The following is a 16,229-nucleotide window of genomic DNA, read 5'->3' as shown; positions in this document are numbered from 1 at the left end:
CTTCCTCCGGTGCACCCTTTCCTTCATCTTGCTCACCAGTTTATCCTACAAGGAAGTCAGTATGTTGCACTGCAGAGCAATCGTTCCTTTTACTTGTGGGTCACAGAGAGTAACTAGCATGTAATCATGCTGTTAATGGTATGGGATGGGATATTGCTTTGCAATCTGCTTTAGATGAAGTAGCTCCTAAAAAGGTTGTATTAAGTAGATGTCAGCATAGAGCTCCTTGGTAATGAAGATCTAAGAATGAAAAAGTGCTCATTGCGTAAATCTGAGCACGAATGGAGAAAGTATCCTTGTATGCATAATTTGGAAGCATATATTGTATGTAGACAACAGTAATGTTCAACAGTACTTTCAACCACAACGAGTACTTCAACAAGTATATTGAGGTTTTCAATATCTTGAAAAGCTAAGAGAATCTGCTAAAGTAGTCAAGAAAGCAAAGATGCGAATGGAAGAAACAATAGAAAATACAGTAAAACGGGGGGGGGGGGGGGGGGGGGGGGGGGACAATACTTTTTTTTTTAGATACTACCAAAGTCCTGCAATCTGCATGGTCATGGCAGCTAGACCACCAGGGACTTAGGGTAGGCCCAAGTGTAGGGCCTATCCTGAGTAGGGGAGGGGGGTATAGAGCTGGGGGGGTCTTGCTTCAACAGGGGGCGATTGGAAGGGCTGTGTGCTATCGGGGGAGGTGGGAGAGAGGATCTTCATGTGCTTTGGGAGCAGGGAATTAGAAGGGCTATGTGCTTTTGGGAGGCAGTGGGAGGGAGAGATGGTGATGGGGGAGCAGAGGGCCCTGAATCCTTTATGCGGGTCCCAGCCAATATTCAGCCAGAGCCTGCATAACTATCTTATACGGGTCCTGGCTGAATATGAGCTAGGACCCACATAGGCTCTGGAATTAGCTACGGATATTCAATGCTGGTGCCCTGAAATAGCCCAGTACTGAATATCCTGTGCTAATTTAGCCAGCAACGGTCAGTGTTGAAAAAACCGCTGATTGCTGCTGGCTCAATATTGTCCGGATTCCTCTTAACAGCCATGTCCAATCCTCCACCCCTCAAACAAGGACCTGTAGCCCCTTCTCCTGAGCCTACTGTAATGCATCCTTTGTGGTCTAGTGTAGGGCAGGTAAGGACAATTACCAGTCGCCCCTGTTCACGCTAGTCCTGAATTCAATAGTAACATGACCCCTAGTGGTAGTCTCATGGTATGACTGGTAAGGGACAGGCTGCCATATGAAGTAGAGACCATCATTAGGTTTTGTGGACACCATTTGAATCCATGCTAGCAGGAGTGACTAGGGATCACTCCTGTCCAGCTTACCCTAAACCACAAGGGGTGGTAGACCTGGGGAGGGTGGTAGGGAGACTATAGGGAAGGTGTGTTGTTCTTATGGAGGAAGGGGAGATGCTGGAGCTTCCCCCCCCCCCCCCCCCCCAAGCAAAAAGGTATTCCTCTGCCCCTGGTATAATTTATATTTGTAAATGTTCAGCGATCAGTTACTAAATCCCCCTCCTGTTGTGTACTTTATTTTGTTTATATGGGCAGTGAAATTTATACTCAACTTTTGAAAAAAATGGCGGATGCTACACTGTTAGATATATAGGGCTAGATTTACTGAAGTTTATCTTGTTGGGCAGACTGGAGATAAACGCCCATGGAGATAGACGTTTTCGTTCGATTATGCCCCTCCACGTCAATCATGATCTTTAGTGTAATACCACTTGTGTCTCTCACTCCGGAAATGGCGATCGCCATGACGGAACAATGTAAGCCACATTGAGCCTGCAAATAGGTGGGAAAATGTGGGATACAAATGCAACAAATAAATAAATTATCTTGTACTGTCACTATTAATAACAAAGCTTGACTATTGCAATATTGTTTACCTAGGACACTCTCGCACAAACATAAAAAGGTTACAATCCATACAAAACACGGCTGTTAAACTTATTTGTCATGCACGAAAGTTTGATCACGTTTCTCCTTTGCTTCAAAATTTTCATTGGCTCCCAATAGAACAACAAATTGCATTCAAATTACTCACACTTGTTTTCAAGGCACATAGAACCGGTTACCCAGACTACCTTTCTGTCTTCAAAATACCATACTCATCATCATCTCTGCTTCTTAAATGATCAACGACTAATGCTTCCCCATCGAAAACATGCACAACTTGAAAGCACTCATCGCCATGCATTTTTCTTTGCGGCTCCTACCCAGTGGAATTCGCTTTCATTAAACCTTAGGACTGAACTATCTTTTAAGACCTTTAAGAAACATTTGAGTGCATGGCTGTTTGACCAGATTTTTCAGACATAGATAGTAGAGACTCCTGGTCTATTATCAGCACTGGCAAGTTTTACCTTCCTTGCTCCTCTACCCTCTCCCTGTTTTACCACTTTCCATTCATTATCTCCTTAACCTGTTGCTTTATTTTGCTAAGTGCCTGTCACTGTTTGAATGATTCTACCTTTCCTGTCAATGGATTGTAGTTCTTTTCTTGAAGTTCTGTATGTTTTGTAAATTTTAGTTTTTGTACACTGCCCAGATCTGCTGCTCAGCTTGGGCGGTATACAAAGTGTGAATAAACTATTTTTATTTATTTATAACATTTATACCCCACGTTTTCCCACCCGTTGGCAGGCTCAATGCGGCTAACATCAGTCCATAAAGGCAATCGCCAATCCGGTAAACAAACAAATGAACTATAGTAAGGTGAATAGGAAGAATAATAATTACAAGGGACGAGGGAAAAGAAGGGAAGGGTAATAGAGTCCATCAGGTCCATAAATTAGTTGTATTCCAGGAATTATGGATTTAAGACGGGTCCATTAGGATAAGCCTTTCCAAATAAGCTGGTCTTAAGAGATTTTCTGAAGTTCAGATGATCATGAATAGTTTTCACAGATTTAGGTAATGCATTCCATAGTTGAGTGCTAATAAAGGAGAAGGTGGAAGCGTAAGTGAATTTATATTTGAGACCATTGCAGGTAGGATGATGGAGGTTTAACTATGAAGAGGATGATGTGCAAGAATTCCTAGATGGCAGATTGATAAGGGTATCCATGTAACCTGGGGCTTCACCATAAAGTGTGAATAAACTTTAACCTACTGCCAGGGTAGTGTGTTCGCCCGGTGGTAATTCGGTGTGACGAATCCCGTGGTAGAAAATATTTTTCTATTTTCTACCGCGGGGGGCATTCCTAGCAGTAATCAGCAGCGTGGCCACTTTGGTGCGCGCTGCATGGTTACTGCATGGGTCGTATATGAGCCTTTACTGCTAAGTGAATAGCTGGCGGTAAGAGCTCAGGCCGCAAATAGGCGCATGTTAGTTTTAATTTTTCCACACACCCATTTCCTGGTCCATTAAAAAAATGGCCTTTTCCCCAGCTGCAGTAAAAAGTGGCCCAGCGCATGCCCAAAAGACGTGCCCACCCTACTGCAGGGCACTTTTTACTGCGGCTTTGTAAAAGGATCCCCCTAATGCAAAGGGTTCATCCCGCCCAATCTCAGACCACTTGAAAATTTTAGGCATAACAATTGACCGCAACCTAACGCTAGAAAGGCAAGTTAGAACACGACCAAGAAAATGTTCCACACTATGTGGAAGCTCAAACGTGTAATACCTTACTTTCCCAGGGATTCGTTCCGCAACATGATCCAAACCATGGTGCTAACCCATGTAGACTACTGCAATAGTATTTACGTAGGCTGCAAAGGTCAAATCATAAGAAATCTACAGACAGCACAAAACACGGCTGCCAGACTCATCTTCGGAAAAACATACTTCAAAAGCGCAAAACCCCTCCTAAAAAGCTTACATTGGCTTCCTATTAACGCTCGCATAACATTCAAAATATGCACAATAGTTCACAGAATCATCTACGGACTCGCACCAGATTACATGACGGAACTTATCGATCTACCAATAAGAAACGTGACGAGCACAGCAAGAACCTACCTAACCCTTCACTACCCCAATTGCAAAGGTATAAAATACAAATCTTCACATGCCGCCAGCCTCTCCTTTATAGGCACACAACTTTGGAACTCACTACCCAAAGACCTGAAACTCACAGAAAAGTACCTACAATTCAGAAAAAAACCTGAAAACACATCTTTTCAAGAAGTCTTTCCCCCCCTGGATCTGCCTAATTCCACATCACTATACATCACGAAAAGTTCAGAAATGGAAATATTAACCTCTTTCACAATATACTAATATATCAACCTAAGTGTTTATTGTACTTCTGTATTATGTACTACACTTCTACAAATCTAAATTTTCTAACCGCCTTTTTAGCATATGTAAGCCACATTGAACCTGCCATATGGTGGGAAAATGTGGGATACAAATGCAATAAATAAATAAATAAAATTACAAATAGTAGAAAATTTGTTAAAGCTCATGTGTACAAACCTTCCCTCCATCTTGTTCCATACTCCCCAAGAGCTTGGACACAAATTTTAATTTTAATTATATTTATTTCAAAATTAGTTTCAAATGTTGTGCCATCAATATGGAGTTTAAAATATACAAGGAGCTGAGTCCAGAGCAGAGTATGTTGAAGGTGCTTCCTGGCTTCCCGTTGGCATTGGAGATGTGCAATGATCATCCTTTAGCTGCCAAAGCCTCTCTTCCATTCATACCCTTAATAATTAATAGGGCTGTAGCAGCAACAGAAAGGAAACAAGTTCTAATGCAGGTTAATGCTTCAGAGATACTAAAATTCTTGCAGATGAAATGCAACATGCAATCTTTGTAACAGAATAAATTGGTCACTTGCACCCTCTTCTGGCCATCTGTGAGTTTGCTGCTCCAAAAGCTGGATTAGGTAGGGCAAAGCACTAGAAAACAGAAAAGAAAATAGCTGAATATTTCTGTTAAGTATAATTGACCTATTAATTTTAAATATAACATAGTGCTGGAAAGCTATAGGTGCTGCAAAAAAAGTACTTGCTGGACCCTGGAAATGTGAGGGAATTCCTCTAAAAGGCAAATGGTTAGTTAAACTATGGCATATCATCAACATTGAGAAAACTGCTAGCAGAGTACAGAAGATCTAAGCAAAAAGTGGGGAAAGAACTGGAAGCCCATACTGAGAGAAAAATTCTTCAGATTTGTGCCCATCAAGGGTTGCAACCTTGGTAACTTGGTTGCAGTGCTGTGATTGGAGGTGGGAGAGGCTGGGGAAGTTTATTTTGATTTGGGATTAAAAAAAATGGTAAAATTGTTTTACACTGGAAGATTTGATCTTGGAAGAAATGTGTGGGGAAACAGCTTCAAAGTCCACAGTAATAGGAAGTGAGAGCCCTAAGGTCCACAGGAAGAAAGCCCCTTAAAAATATATATATATTGGCGATTTTGTAGTCTTTTATGCAACCCTGGCCCCATTGGAACAGTCCAGGCTGCTGGCTAGGCTCTTTGGATTAGGTAGCCGGACCAGGATCCACAAAAACATACCACAAATCAGGTTAGCTAAGGTGCAGGCTGGAGCCAGGGCTGGGATTAATCCTGGTAGGCCAGGAGGACTCCCCCCACCACTCAGCTTCTTTGATGTCTCGTTCCAAGAAATCAACTCACACACTTGCTTTTATAAAAAAAAAAAATATTCCAACTTTACTGAACTGAAAAAAACTCATGAATAGTCTTTAATAATCAGGTTATAACTCAAAACAGAAAAACGGTTCAATAGATCCACTATGACCAAACACTGACCTCTCCGCAACTGGGCGGGTTCTGACCTCATCATTGTTTCAAATCCTGCTGGGCTATTTCCCAGTGGCCAGGCTTATGCACAGACCGGAGCTCCTTCCTCCATCTAATCTTGAAAGTATGGTTCCCCTCCCTCCCTCACCCACCTCCATCCCTAAGCATGACACTTCTCTGCCCAACTGTCTGGGTTCTCGGTCCCCTCCCTTCAGAGGGCCAATTTCCCACTTCTAGTTGCCCCTGCTAGCAGGCAGAAATGAATATACTTTGCTCCCCCTGCCAAGACAGGATACCCCCTTAGTTTCTCGGGTCTCGGCAGGATTCAGGCTACCAAAGACCCTGTGTAGGTCTGAGCTAACATTTTTATTACTCGGAACCCATCCCCAATTTAATAATTTGTGCCAATCATCTCTTTTCATAACACTCTCTTACTGAAATCTAATACAACTGCTCCTCGCTGTAAACTACTGGGCCATTCCCCAGTACTCTTTCATTACCCCCCCCCCCCCCCCTTCTGGCTGCGTGACAATGTTCTTCTCCAAGTAACCCTCAGGAAAACCCACTCACCCCTCCTAGAGCCCAAGGGGTTTTCCCGAGGGGGTTACAGTTACAATTTTCTTGGTGTTTTCGTTCTGTTACCCCAATTGGAGGTGTGCTGTCAATCAACAGAACTGGCAGGAAACTCTAATGTTTTAAGTTAGCAGCTGTACTTTGATGTGGGCGGAGAGCTTTGAGGCTTCCAGGACTGCTCGGGCTATGGCTTTAAAAAAAAAAATTAAGATTTTCCTGCATTGTGGTAAATAAGAAAAAAAGGAGATGTTTATATTTTTAAATGCTTTTTAGTTATTTAGGAGCTTAGCTGAGATTGGGAGGCGAGGCTGGTGTTTGGGAGGTAGGGCTAGTGCTGGGCAGACTTCTAAGGTCTGTGCCCTGAAAATGGCAGATACAAATCAAAGTCAGGTATACACAAAAAGTAGCACATACGAGTTTATCTTGTTGGTCAGTCTGGATGGACCGTGCAGGTTTTTTTCTGCCTTCATCTACTATGTTACTATGTTAGGGGTCCTTTTACAAAGCTGTGGTAAAGCATTAAAGCGGTGCTTACCGCAGGTTAAAATCTACTACTACGGGGTGCGCTCAGGTGTCCCGTAGTTTTCAGATTGGCGTGTATTTTCCACATGCTAAAAAATACTTTTTATTTTTTAGCACTGGGGACATGTTTGGGGGGTGGAGAGTAGGTGTTCCCCACACTAATTGGTTAGCGCAGCTGCATCACCGGTTAGCGCGTGGTTAATGTGTCAGCCCTTACTGCCTAGTAAACAGGTGGCGGTAAAGGCTCATGCACTAATGGCTACATGTTAATTGGGAAGTTAGGACGTGGCCATTAATGGGGGAAATAGAAAATGCGGCCATTTTACTAAAAGTGGCCTCAGCGTATGGGAAATCCACACACTAAGGGAAGGGAAATGGGACTTGATATACTGCCTTTCTGAGGTTTTTGCAACTACATTCGAAGCGGTTTACATATATTCAGGTACTTATTTTGTACCAGGGGCAATGGAGGGTTAAGTGACTTGCCCAGAGTCACAAGGAGCTGCAGTGGGAATCAAACTCAGTTCCCCAGGATCAAAGTCCACTGCACTAACCCCTAGGCTACTCCTCCACTAGCAACATTCCATGTAGAAGCCTGCCCTTGCAGATCAGCAACGCGGCCGCGCAGGCTTCTGTTTCTGTGAGTCTGACGTCCTGCACATCAGACTCACAGAAACAGAAGCCTGCGCAGCCGTGTTGCAGATCTGCAAGGGCAGGCTTCTACATGGAATGCTGCTAGTGGAATAGCAATGTCTCTGGTAACATTCAACTGCTTGTATACACAAACCAGGACTCAAAAGCCACCTACTTCAAAAAAGTGCTTTGACAAACAGTTGTTTCACCAGTATTTCACCAATATTCCACCAATATAATATATAATTTTTGTGTGTAGAGTACCCTCAGATATAAACCACTGTAACTGCAGTCAATAATGCTGCTAAAACGTGGCATAGCACCTCTTTCATTAGGTAACTCTCACTCTGTTTTTTGGGAGAGAGCAACCTCTGCTCACATTTTTTTATGCTTCCCAATCACCACAGTGCTATAAAATCATTTGTTACTTTTTAAAATATATACTAGGTGAAAAAACTGTGCACTTATCTCGTGAGTTCTTGCCTCCCTGGCAGAACTATGTTGCCTTGCTGACACATTAAGCAATAGCCTTCCCCTGGAACCGCCTGACTCCGCGGGGTTTCAATCACTTTCCTCAGGGACAAAGGGTTAAGGCTGCATAAATCACTTCTTCCTCTTTCATTCTGTCTCGCACAATCCACAAATCAAGGCCTTGATTTGTGGATTGTGCGAGACAGAATGAAAGAGGAAGAAGTGATTTATGCAGCCTTAACCCTTTGTCCCTGAGGAAAGTGATTGAAACCCCGCGGAGTCGGGCGGTTCCAGGGGAAGGCTATTGCTTAATGTATCAGCAAGGCAACATAGTTCTGCCAGGGAGGCAAGAACTCACGAGATAAGTGCACAGTTTTTTCACCTAGTATATATTTTAAAAGTAACAAATGATTTTATAGCACTGTGGTGATTGGGAAGCATAAAAAAATGTGAGCAGACGTTGCTCTCTCCCAAAAAACAGAGTGAGAGTTACCTAATGAAAGAGGTGCTATGCCACGTTTTAGCAGCATTATTGACTGCAGTTACAGTGGTTTATATCTGAGGGTACTCTACACACAAAAATTATATATTATATTGGTGGAATATTGGTGAAATACTGGTGAAACAACTGTTTGTTAAAGCACTTTTTTGAAGTAGGTGGCTTTTGAGTCCTGGTTTGTGTATACAAGCTAGTGGAATAGCAACATTCCATGTAGAATCTCAAATAGGGAAAGGGAAATGGGACTTGATATACTACCATCTGGTGGTTTTTGCAACTACATTCAAAGCAGTTCACATATATTCAGGTACTTATTTTGTACCAGGGGCAATGTGGGTTAAGTGACTTGCCCAGAATCACAAGGAGCTGCAGTGGGAATTGAACTCAGTTCCCCAGGATCAAAGTCCACTGCACTAACTACTAGGCTACTCCTCCACTCCAATAGACATACCACAGGCCATTTTTTAGTGCAGCTTAGTAAAAGGGCCCCTTAATGTTGTCTTTTGAATTACTTTGGTTTTAGTGCCTTCTTTGCAATTTGGGGCTGGTACTTGCTAGCTCTGTGTAGATTAGGCTTTAAGGTGACTGTACAGGCTATACTAGTCCCTGTCACAATTTAATGTGTGTATCACAGAAGTTTATCTGAACAAGCTTGTGGTACAGGCCTGTGATGGACTCTCTGTGTTAAAAGACCTTTACCCTGCCTTACATCAGATAAAGGTAATAATTGTGACTCTGACAGAACAGTATGTTCAGTGAATCATCTAAGAATCAAAAAAACAGTAAGGCAGGCGGGCCACCAAATCCAATATGGAAGGTAAGACAGCAAGGCAGACCTTGTAAAAAAAACACACACAGTCTTTATTAATAGATTAAAAACTCCCAGATGTTCAACATAAAATGCCCAACATAGCCATGTTTCACACGTACAAATGGCTGCGTCAGGGGCAGTAGGTCACCAGGTGATATAAAATTCCAAAAGCAGACTGGCAGGTGCAGCTGTTAAAACACAGCAAGCAATATCCTGGGATCAATCTCTCATAAAAACGCTGTCAGGCTCATTTTCGAAAGAGAAGGACGCCCATCTTTCGACACAAATTGGAAGATGGGCGTCCTTCTCACAGGGTCGTCCAAATCGGTATAATCGAAAGCAGATTTTGGAGTCCCCAACTGCTTTCCGTCGCAGGGACGGCCAAAGTTCAATCGGAGGAGTAGCGAAGGTGGGACTTGGGCGTGCCTAACACTAGGATGTCCTCGACCCATAATGGAAAAAAAAAGGGCGTCCATGACGAGCACTTGGACGACTTTACCTGGTTGTTTTTTTCTTCAAGGCACAAAAAGGTGGCCAAAATGACCAGATGACCTCCCCTTACTCCTCCAGTGGCCACTAACTCCCTCCCACCCTCAAAAAAAATATCTTTAAAAATATTTTTGCCAGCCTCAGATGTCATACTCAGCTCCATCACAGCAGTATGCAGGTCCCAGGAGCAGTTTTAGTGGGTGCAGGGCACTTCAGGCAGGCGGACCCAGGCCCATCCCCCTCCCTACCTGTTACGTTTGTGGAGGAAACAGAGAGCCCTCCAAAACCCACGAGAAATCATATACTTATCTTGATGCAAAAAAAGAAGTCGGCTAGGGGATACTGTTCTGACATGGTACATGTTTGGCCACCTTAAGATCACCAGATATGGTCATCCCCATGTACCATTCCACTTTCATGCACAGAAGTACTTCGCCTCCTATACTGTACTATTCTCTTTGGTTTTTGCAGCCCAAATTCATGAACCTGCATTTTTAGCACTAAATCTTAGCTGTCCAATTCTAGACCATTCTTTAAGCTTTGCTAAATCCCTCCTCATATTATCCACACCCTACAGGATATCTACCCTATTGCATATTTTGGTATCATGTACAAAGAGGCTAATGTATCCGACAGCCCTTTCGCAATATTGTTTACAAAAATTTAAAAAGAACTGGATCAATAACCAATCCCTGTGGCTCGGCACTAGTATGCTCTTATTCTCAGAATGAACTCCATTTACCACTATCCTTTGTCACTTCCATCCTACTACTACTACTATTTAACATTTCTAAAGCGCTACTAGGGTTACGCAGCGCTGTACAATTTAACATAGAAGGACAGTCCCTGCTCAAAGAGCTTACAATCTAATGGACAAATGTACAGTCAGTCAAGTAGGGGCAGTCAAATTGGGGCAGTCTAGATTTCTTGAGAGGTATAAAGGTTAGGTGCCGAAGGCAACATTGAAGAGGTGGGCTTTGAGCAAGGATTTGAAGATGGGTAGGGAGGGGGCTTGGCGTAGGGGCTCAGGAAGTTGATTCCACGCATAGGGTGAGGCGAGGCAGAATGGGCGGAGCCTGGAGTTGGCGGTGGTGGAGAAGGGTACTAAGAGGAGGGATTTGTCCTGTGAGCGGAGGTTTCGGGTGGGAACGTAAGGGGAGATGAGGGTGGAGAGGTAATGGGGGACTGCAGACTGAGTGCATTTGTAGGTGAGAAGGAGAAGCTTGAACTGAATGTGGTATCTGATCGGAAGCCAGTGAAGCGACCTGAGGGGAGGGGTGATATGAGTATATTGGTTCAGGCGGAATATAAGACGTGCAGCAAAGTTCTGAATGGATTGAAGGGGGGATAGATGGCTAAGTGGGAGGCCAGTGAGGAGAAGGTTGCAGTAGTCAAGGCGAGAGGTAATGAGAGCGTGGATGAGAGTTCGGGTGGTGTGCTCAGAGAGGAAAGGGCGAATTTTGCTGATGTTAAAGAGGAAGAAGCGACAGGTCTTGGCTGTCTGCTGGATATGCGCAGAGAAGGAGAGGGAGGAGTCGAAGATGACTCCGAGGTTGCGGGCAGATGAGACGAGGAGAATGAGGGTGTTATCAACTGAGATCGAGAGCGGAGGAAGAGGAGAGGTGGGCTTTGGTGGAAAGACGATAAGCTCAGTCTTGGACATGTTCAGTTTCAGGTGGCGGTTGGACATCCAGTGTCTAACTAGGCCAGTCAGTTTAACATAGCCAAAACAAAAAAACAGTTCCACTTTTTTTAGACAGGTAAAAATGTCTCCAACTTGAGGTAACCTGAGTTATGTTAATTCACAGTAAATAAATGCACAATGCAAAAATGTTGGTTTCTGTGAGCTATGAAGTCTGTTTTACTCTCTTACCTTTTAGAATGTAATCCGTTAGCAAGGATGGCACCTTCTCGTTGTCCTCCTTCATTGCAAATAAAACTAGAAAAGAAGGAATGAAAGACTAAGTTTTAGCCTTCTTTTCTAATATTCTCATTTCTCTGCTTTGGCAATCCGCCTGGATATAGAGCCCAGTTCCTTTCTTGGGGGTTATGAAGCAGAATAAGACTGAGGAGGTACTTAGGTATTTTTATTCATCAAGCCCTTAGTTTTGAACCACAACTGTCAGCATTGGTTCGATCCTGCTTTTTTGCCCTTAGACAATTCCAAGCTATTCGCTCTTTTTTTGATCCGTCCTTACAAATGACATTACTGTATGCTCTACTTATTTGTTCCATTATTTAGTTCATCCTCCCGACAGCACTCAGAACGGGTTACGGAATTACATTCATAATATAATATGAATGCATTTCACGAATGGACTTCTGTAACATTATACATTCTTGTTTACCCCAAGTCCTTTTTCAATATATGTAATCTGTACAAAATAGTACACTGAGAGTTCTTGCCCATGCCCGCAAATCAGAGCACACAATCCCCCTTTTCATCACTGGCTCCTGGTATCTTACCAAATCCAGTACAAAATCCTTAGTCTGACCTATACGGTTTTACCTACAGACGTCCCATTCTTCTTAACCTCATTGGTCAGCTCTTATGCACCTTCTAGGTTACTCTGGTCTCTCAATGACCAATGGCTGCATGTACTGTATTTATGGCTAGGTTAAACTCTACCAGACATTGTGCTTTCTACGGCCGTGCTCCATCTTTGTGGAATGCATTGCCCAGTTCCTTACGTCTTGAATTATCATTCCCTAAATGTAAGTCAGCCTTAAAAACCCCAACTTGCCTTCAATGACAGCCGATGATGCCAGGGAGGCAACTAAGTCTGATGGTTGGTTAGTCTTAGTGAATGAATGTGGCTGTCTTTTGTGTCCATCTGTCCTCAGGATCACTGTGTACCTGCTATTGCCTTCCGTCCTATCGATTAATGCATTCGTTTTCCTTTATACTCTATTTGCTTGTATACCCCTCGCTGTGTCATAATGAAAAGGTGGCATATTAAATAAACAAAACCATAAGTCATAAACCACTAGGCAGTATATGACCTGCTGGGAAACTGCACTCAAACTTGGGAAAAGGGAGACTTGTAGTTAAATAAGTAATTCCAGTGTCTTTATTTTAAGTTACTCTGCTTATTTAGCAGTTTACACAATAGTTTAGCATTTAGAATCACTGTTAGAGCTTCAAATTAAAGCTGTTTTAAAGTATATTTTAGCTGAGCATTTAAAGTTGCTGTTTTAGCAGTTACCACAACATCAGTATAGAATACACCAAGTAGGTAAAGGAAACCTCTGTAAGCACTTTCTGCTCATTACAGACCTCTTCTTTAATTTATAGACTTTAAGGCAGGAGGAGGTAATCCACCGAAGTGGATGAACACTAACTCCCACGAAAACACAACAGTTAAAGGGAAGTGGGAAGTGGACCAATGACTCCAGGGAAACGGGATCCTGATGTATAAGGCACCACCTTATTCACAGACTACACAGAGACACTACAGCATCCGTAATATATCACAAAGGTCTTTATCAAGACCATCCGACATCGAGACTGATTTCTAGTACCAAGGATCATTTAAGACTCCTGAGGCAGGCCTGTGGCCGAAACACAGTACTGTGTCGAGTCTGTGAATAAAGTGGTACCTTATACATCAGTATCCCGTTTCCCTGGAGTCATTGGTCCACATCCCACTTCCCTTTAACTAGACTTTAAGCCAGTCATGAGGACAGAAGGTTTAATTAGGGCATCTTCATCAGTTAGTAATTAGCTGATGAAGTTAAAAACTCTCAGCAATATAGTATTTTTAGGTCTTTGAGGAAAACCTATAAATAAATAAACGAACATATAAATATATAACCAAACAGCAGCAAAGCATAGCATAAAACGAATAATCTTAAGGGACTGCTTTACATATTCCTACTCCATTTGCAACTTAATTAACAACTCCCGTAGGCAGCAGTTCAGAAGTGAGATGATACAAAGGGGATACAAAGGAAGGCACAAATTACCGCACCATAACTCTGACATCACATACAAGCAAAATCTTGCTGAAGATCATTCAACAGCACTTAAGTATAACCATTGACAGGGAGTTGTCAGATGTGCAAGCCGGCTTCAGGAAAGGCAGAGGCACTTGTGATCATATTGCCAACCTTCAATGGATTATGGAAAAAGCTAGGGAGTACCAGAAAGATCTCTACATGTGTTTTATCAATTATTCGAAGGTATTTGATGTGCTTGATCCAGTGGCGTTCCTAGGGGCAGCGCCCCCCCCCCCCCGTGAAAGAACCCCCCCGGGTGCACGCTGCTGCTGGGGGGGGGGGGTGCCCCACGCGCCTGTCCGTCGTTCGTTCCATGCTCCCGCACTGCCCCGGAACAGGACGTAACCTGTTCCGGGGCAGAGGGAGCATGGAACGAATGACACACACACACACACACACACACACACACACACACACACACACCCTCCCCCAGCGGTGTGCACCCGGGGCGGACCACACCCACCGCCCCCCCTAGGAACGCCACTGGCTTGATCACAACAAGCTCTAGATCTGCCTGAATGAAATGGGCACACCACCACACCTAATTGAACTCATAAGTCTTTTGCATTGAGTGTTATTTGTTTGATTATCTTCCTGTTAGTGAAAGGTCATATGTATGTATTTGGTGCAAAGAGCTAGTATACTCGGAGGAGCTAAGGTAGACAGAGGAGACCTACAAGGACATAGTAGAGATGCCCCACCTCCAGCCTGGCAACTTTTGTGCTGCATTAGAGGAGAAAGGTCACATGAAAACACAGCATCAATTTGGAGAGGATGGAAGTGATCCTGTAGCCATGACCTGCTTGTAAACTAGAATTTGGGGGAAAACTGGCAGGAGTGCATGGTTCGGAGTGACATACCCCTGAAGGACATTATTAAAAAGGGAATGTAGGGTATCCCAATAGAGGAGTTGCAACAAAGGCAAAAGTAAGTCAGAAACCTTTAAGGGGAGAGTAAAGTAAAGACAGCAAATTATCCTCCCCCCCCCCCCCCCCACTTTGAAATGTTTATATCCAAATACTAGAAGCCTAAATAGGAAGAATTAGAGTATATACCTCTAAATGAAAATGTAGATATAATAGGCATGTCAGAGACCTGGTGGAAGGAGAATAATCAATGGGAATCTGTGTTACCAGGGTACACATTATATCACAACGATAGGGTGGTTCAAATTGGAGGAGGGTGATGCTGTATATTAAAGAGGGAATTGCGTCAAACAGAATGAAAATTCAGCAGAAAACAGATGGTAATGTGGAATCCTTATGGATAGAAATTCCATGTGTGAAGGGACAGAGAATACTGCTGGAACCATCAGGCTAGAATAAACAGACAGATGATGAAATGTTAGCAGACGTTGACAACACTATAATGTTGATCTCAATTACCCCAATAGGAACAGGAAATGCTAGAGAGGCAATGTTCCTGAATGAAATAAATGGCTGCTACATGGAGCAGTTGGTTCAGGAACCAACATGAGGAAGGGCTATTTTAGATCTGATCCTTCATGGAATGCAAGACTTGGTGTGAAAGGTAACAGTTTATGGACCACTTAGCAATAGTGATCATAACATAATCACATTTGAAATAATACCATGACTGAAGACACTAAGGAAATCTACTGCAATGGCATTTAACTTTTGAAAGGGCAACTACGATAAAATAAGGAAAGTGGTAAAAAAAAAAAAAAAAGGCTAAAAGGAGCAGCTGCAGCTGCAAACATCAAGAGTTTAAATCATGCATGGACATTGTTTAAAAAATACCATCTTGGAAGCTCAGACTAGTTGTATCCCATGTATCAAAAAGGTGGTAGGAAGGCAAAAAGACAGCTAACATGGTTCAATATGATCACGAGTGCCTCTGCCTTTCTTGAAGCCAGCTTGCACATCTGTCAACTCCCTGTCGATGGTTATATTTAAGTACTGTTGAATGATCTTCTTCTTCAAAAGAAAAAATGTAGCAAATTGGTGAGGCAAGACCCTGTCCATTAAACCATGTTTGTCTAGGTGTTCAGTGATTATGTTCTTTATAATAGTTTCTACATGAAGCAATTAGCCAAACGAAAAGCCCCAGAAATTGATGGTATACCATCAGAATTGCTTAAGTCCATACCAGTGGCAGCATTAACAGCATTATGCTAATGTATATGGAATACATGTGAGTGACCAAAAGAATGGAAAAGATCAGTTTTCATCCCAATTCCAAAGAAGAGGGGTACAAAGGAATGCACAAATTACCGCACCATAGCTCTGATATCATATACAAGCAAAATCTTGCTGAAGATCATTCAACAGCACTTAAGTATAACCATTGACAGGGAGTTGTCAGATGTGCAAGCCGGCTTCAGGAAAGGCAGAGGCACTTGTGATCATATTGCCAACTTTGAATGGATTATGGAAAAAGCTAGGGAGTACCAGAAAGATCGCTACATGCGTTTTATCAATTATTTGAAGGCATTTGATGTGCTTGAGCACAACAAGCTCTGGATCTGCCTGAATGAGATGAGCACACCA

At 42.9% G+C, this 16,229-nt stretch overlaps 1 protein-coding gene across 1 annotated transcript in view; it reads right to left on the bottom strand.

The window, feature by feature from the left end:
* Positions 1-4,529: 4,529 nt before the first annotated feature.
* The window catches only part of FEZ1 (fasciculation and elongation protein zeta 1), a 99,016-nt gene continuing 87,316 nt past the window's right edge, over positions 4,530-16,229 (bottom strand). Inside the window, 2 exon segments of the mRNA XM_030221134.1 lie at positions 4,530-4,860; positions 11,594-11,659. Of these exon segments, the coding sequence (XP_030076994.1) occupies positions 4,844-4,860; positions 11,594-11,659 (83 nt within the window). The 3' untranslated portion in view covers positions 4,530-4,843.

Source organism: Microcaecilia unicolor, chromosome 12 (assembly GCF_901765095.1).
Source record: "Microcaecilia unicolor chromosome 12, aMicUni1.1, whole genome shotgun sequence".
Classification (NCBI taxonomy): domain Eukaryota; kingdom Metazoa; phylum Chordata; class Amphibia; order Gymnophiona; family Siphonopidae; genus Microcaecilia; species Microcaecilia unicolor.
The sequence above is the reverse complement of the archived record's forward strand: the minus strand, read 5'-3'. Positions and strand labels throughout refer to the sequence as shown.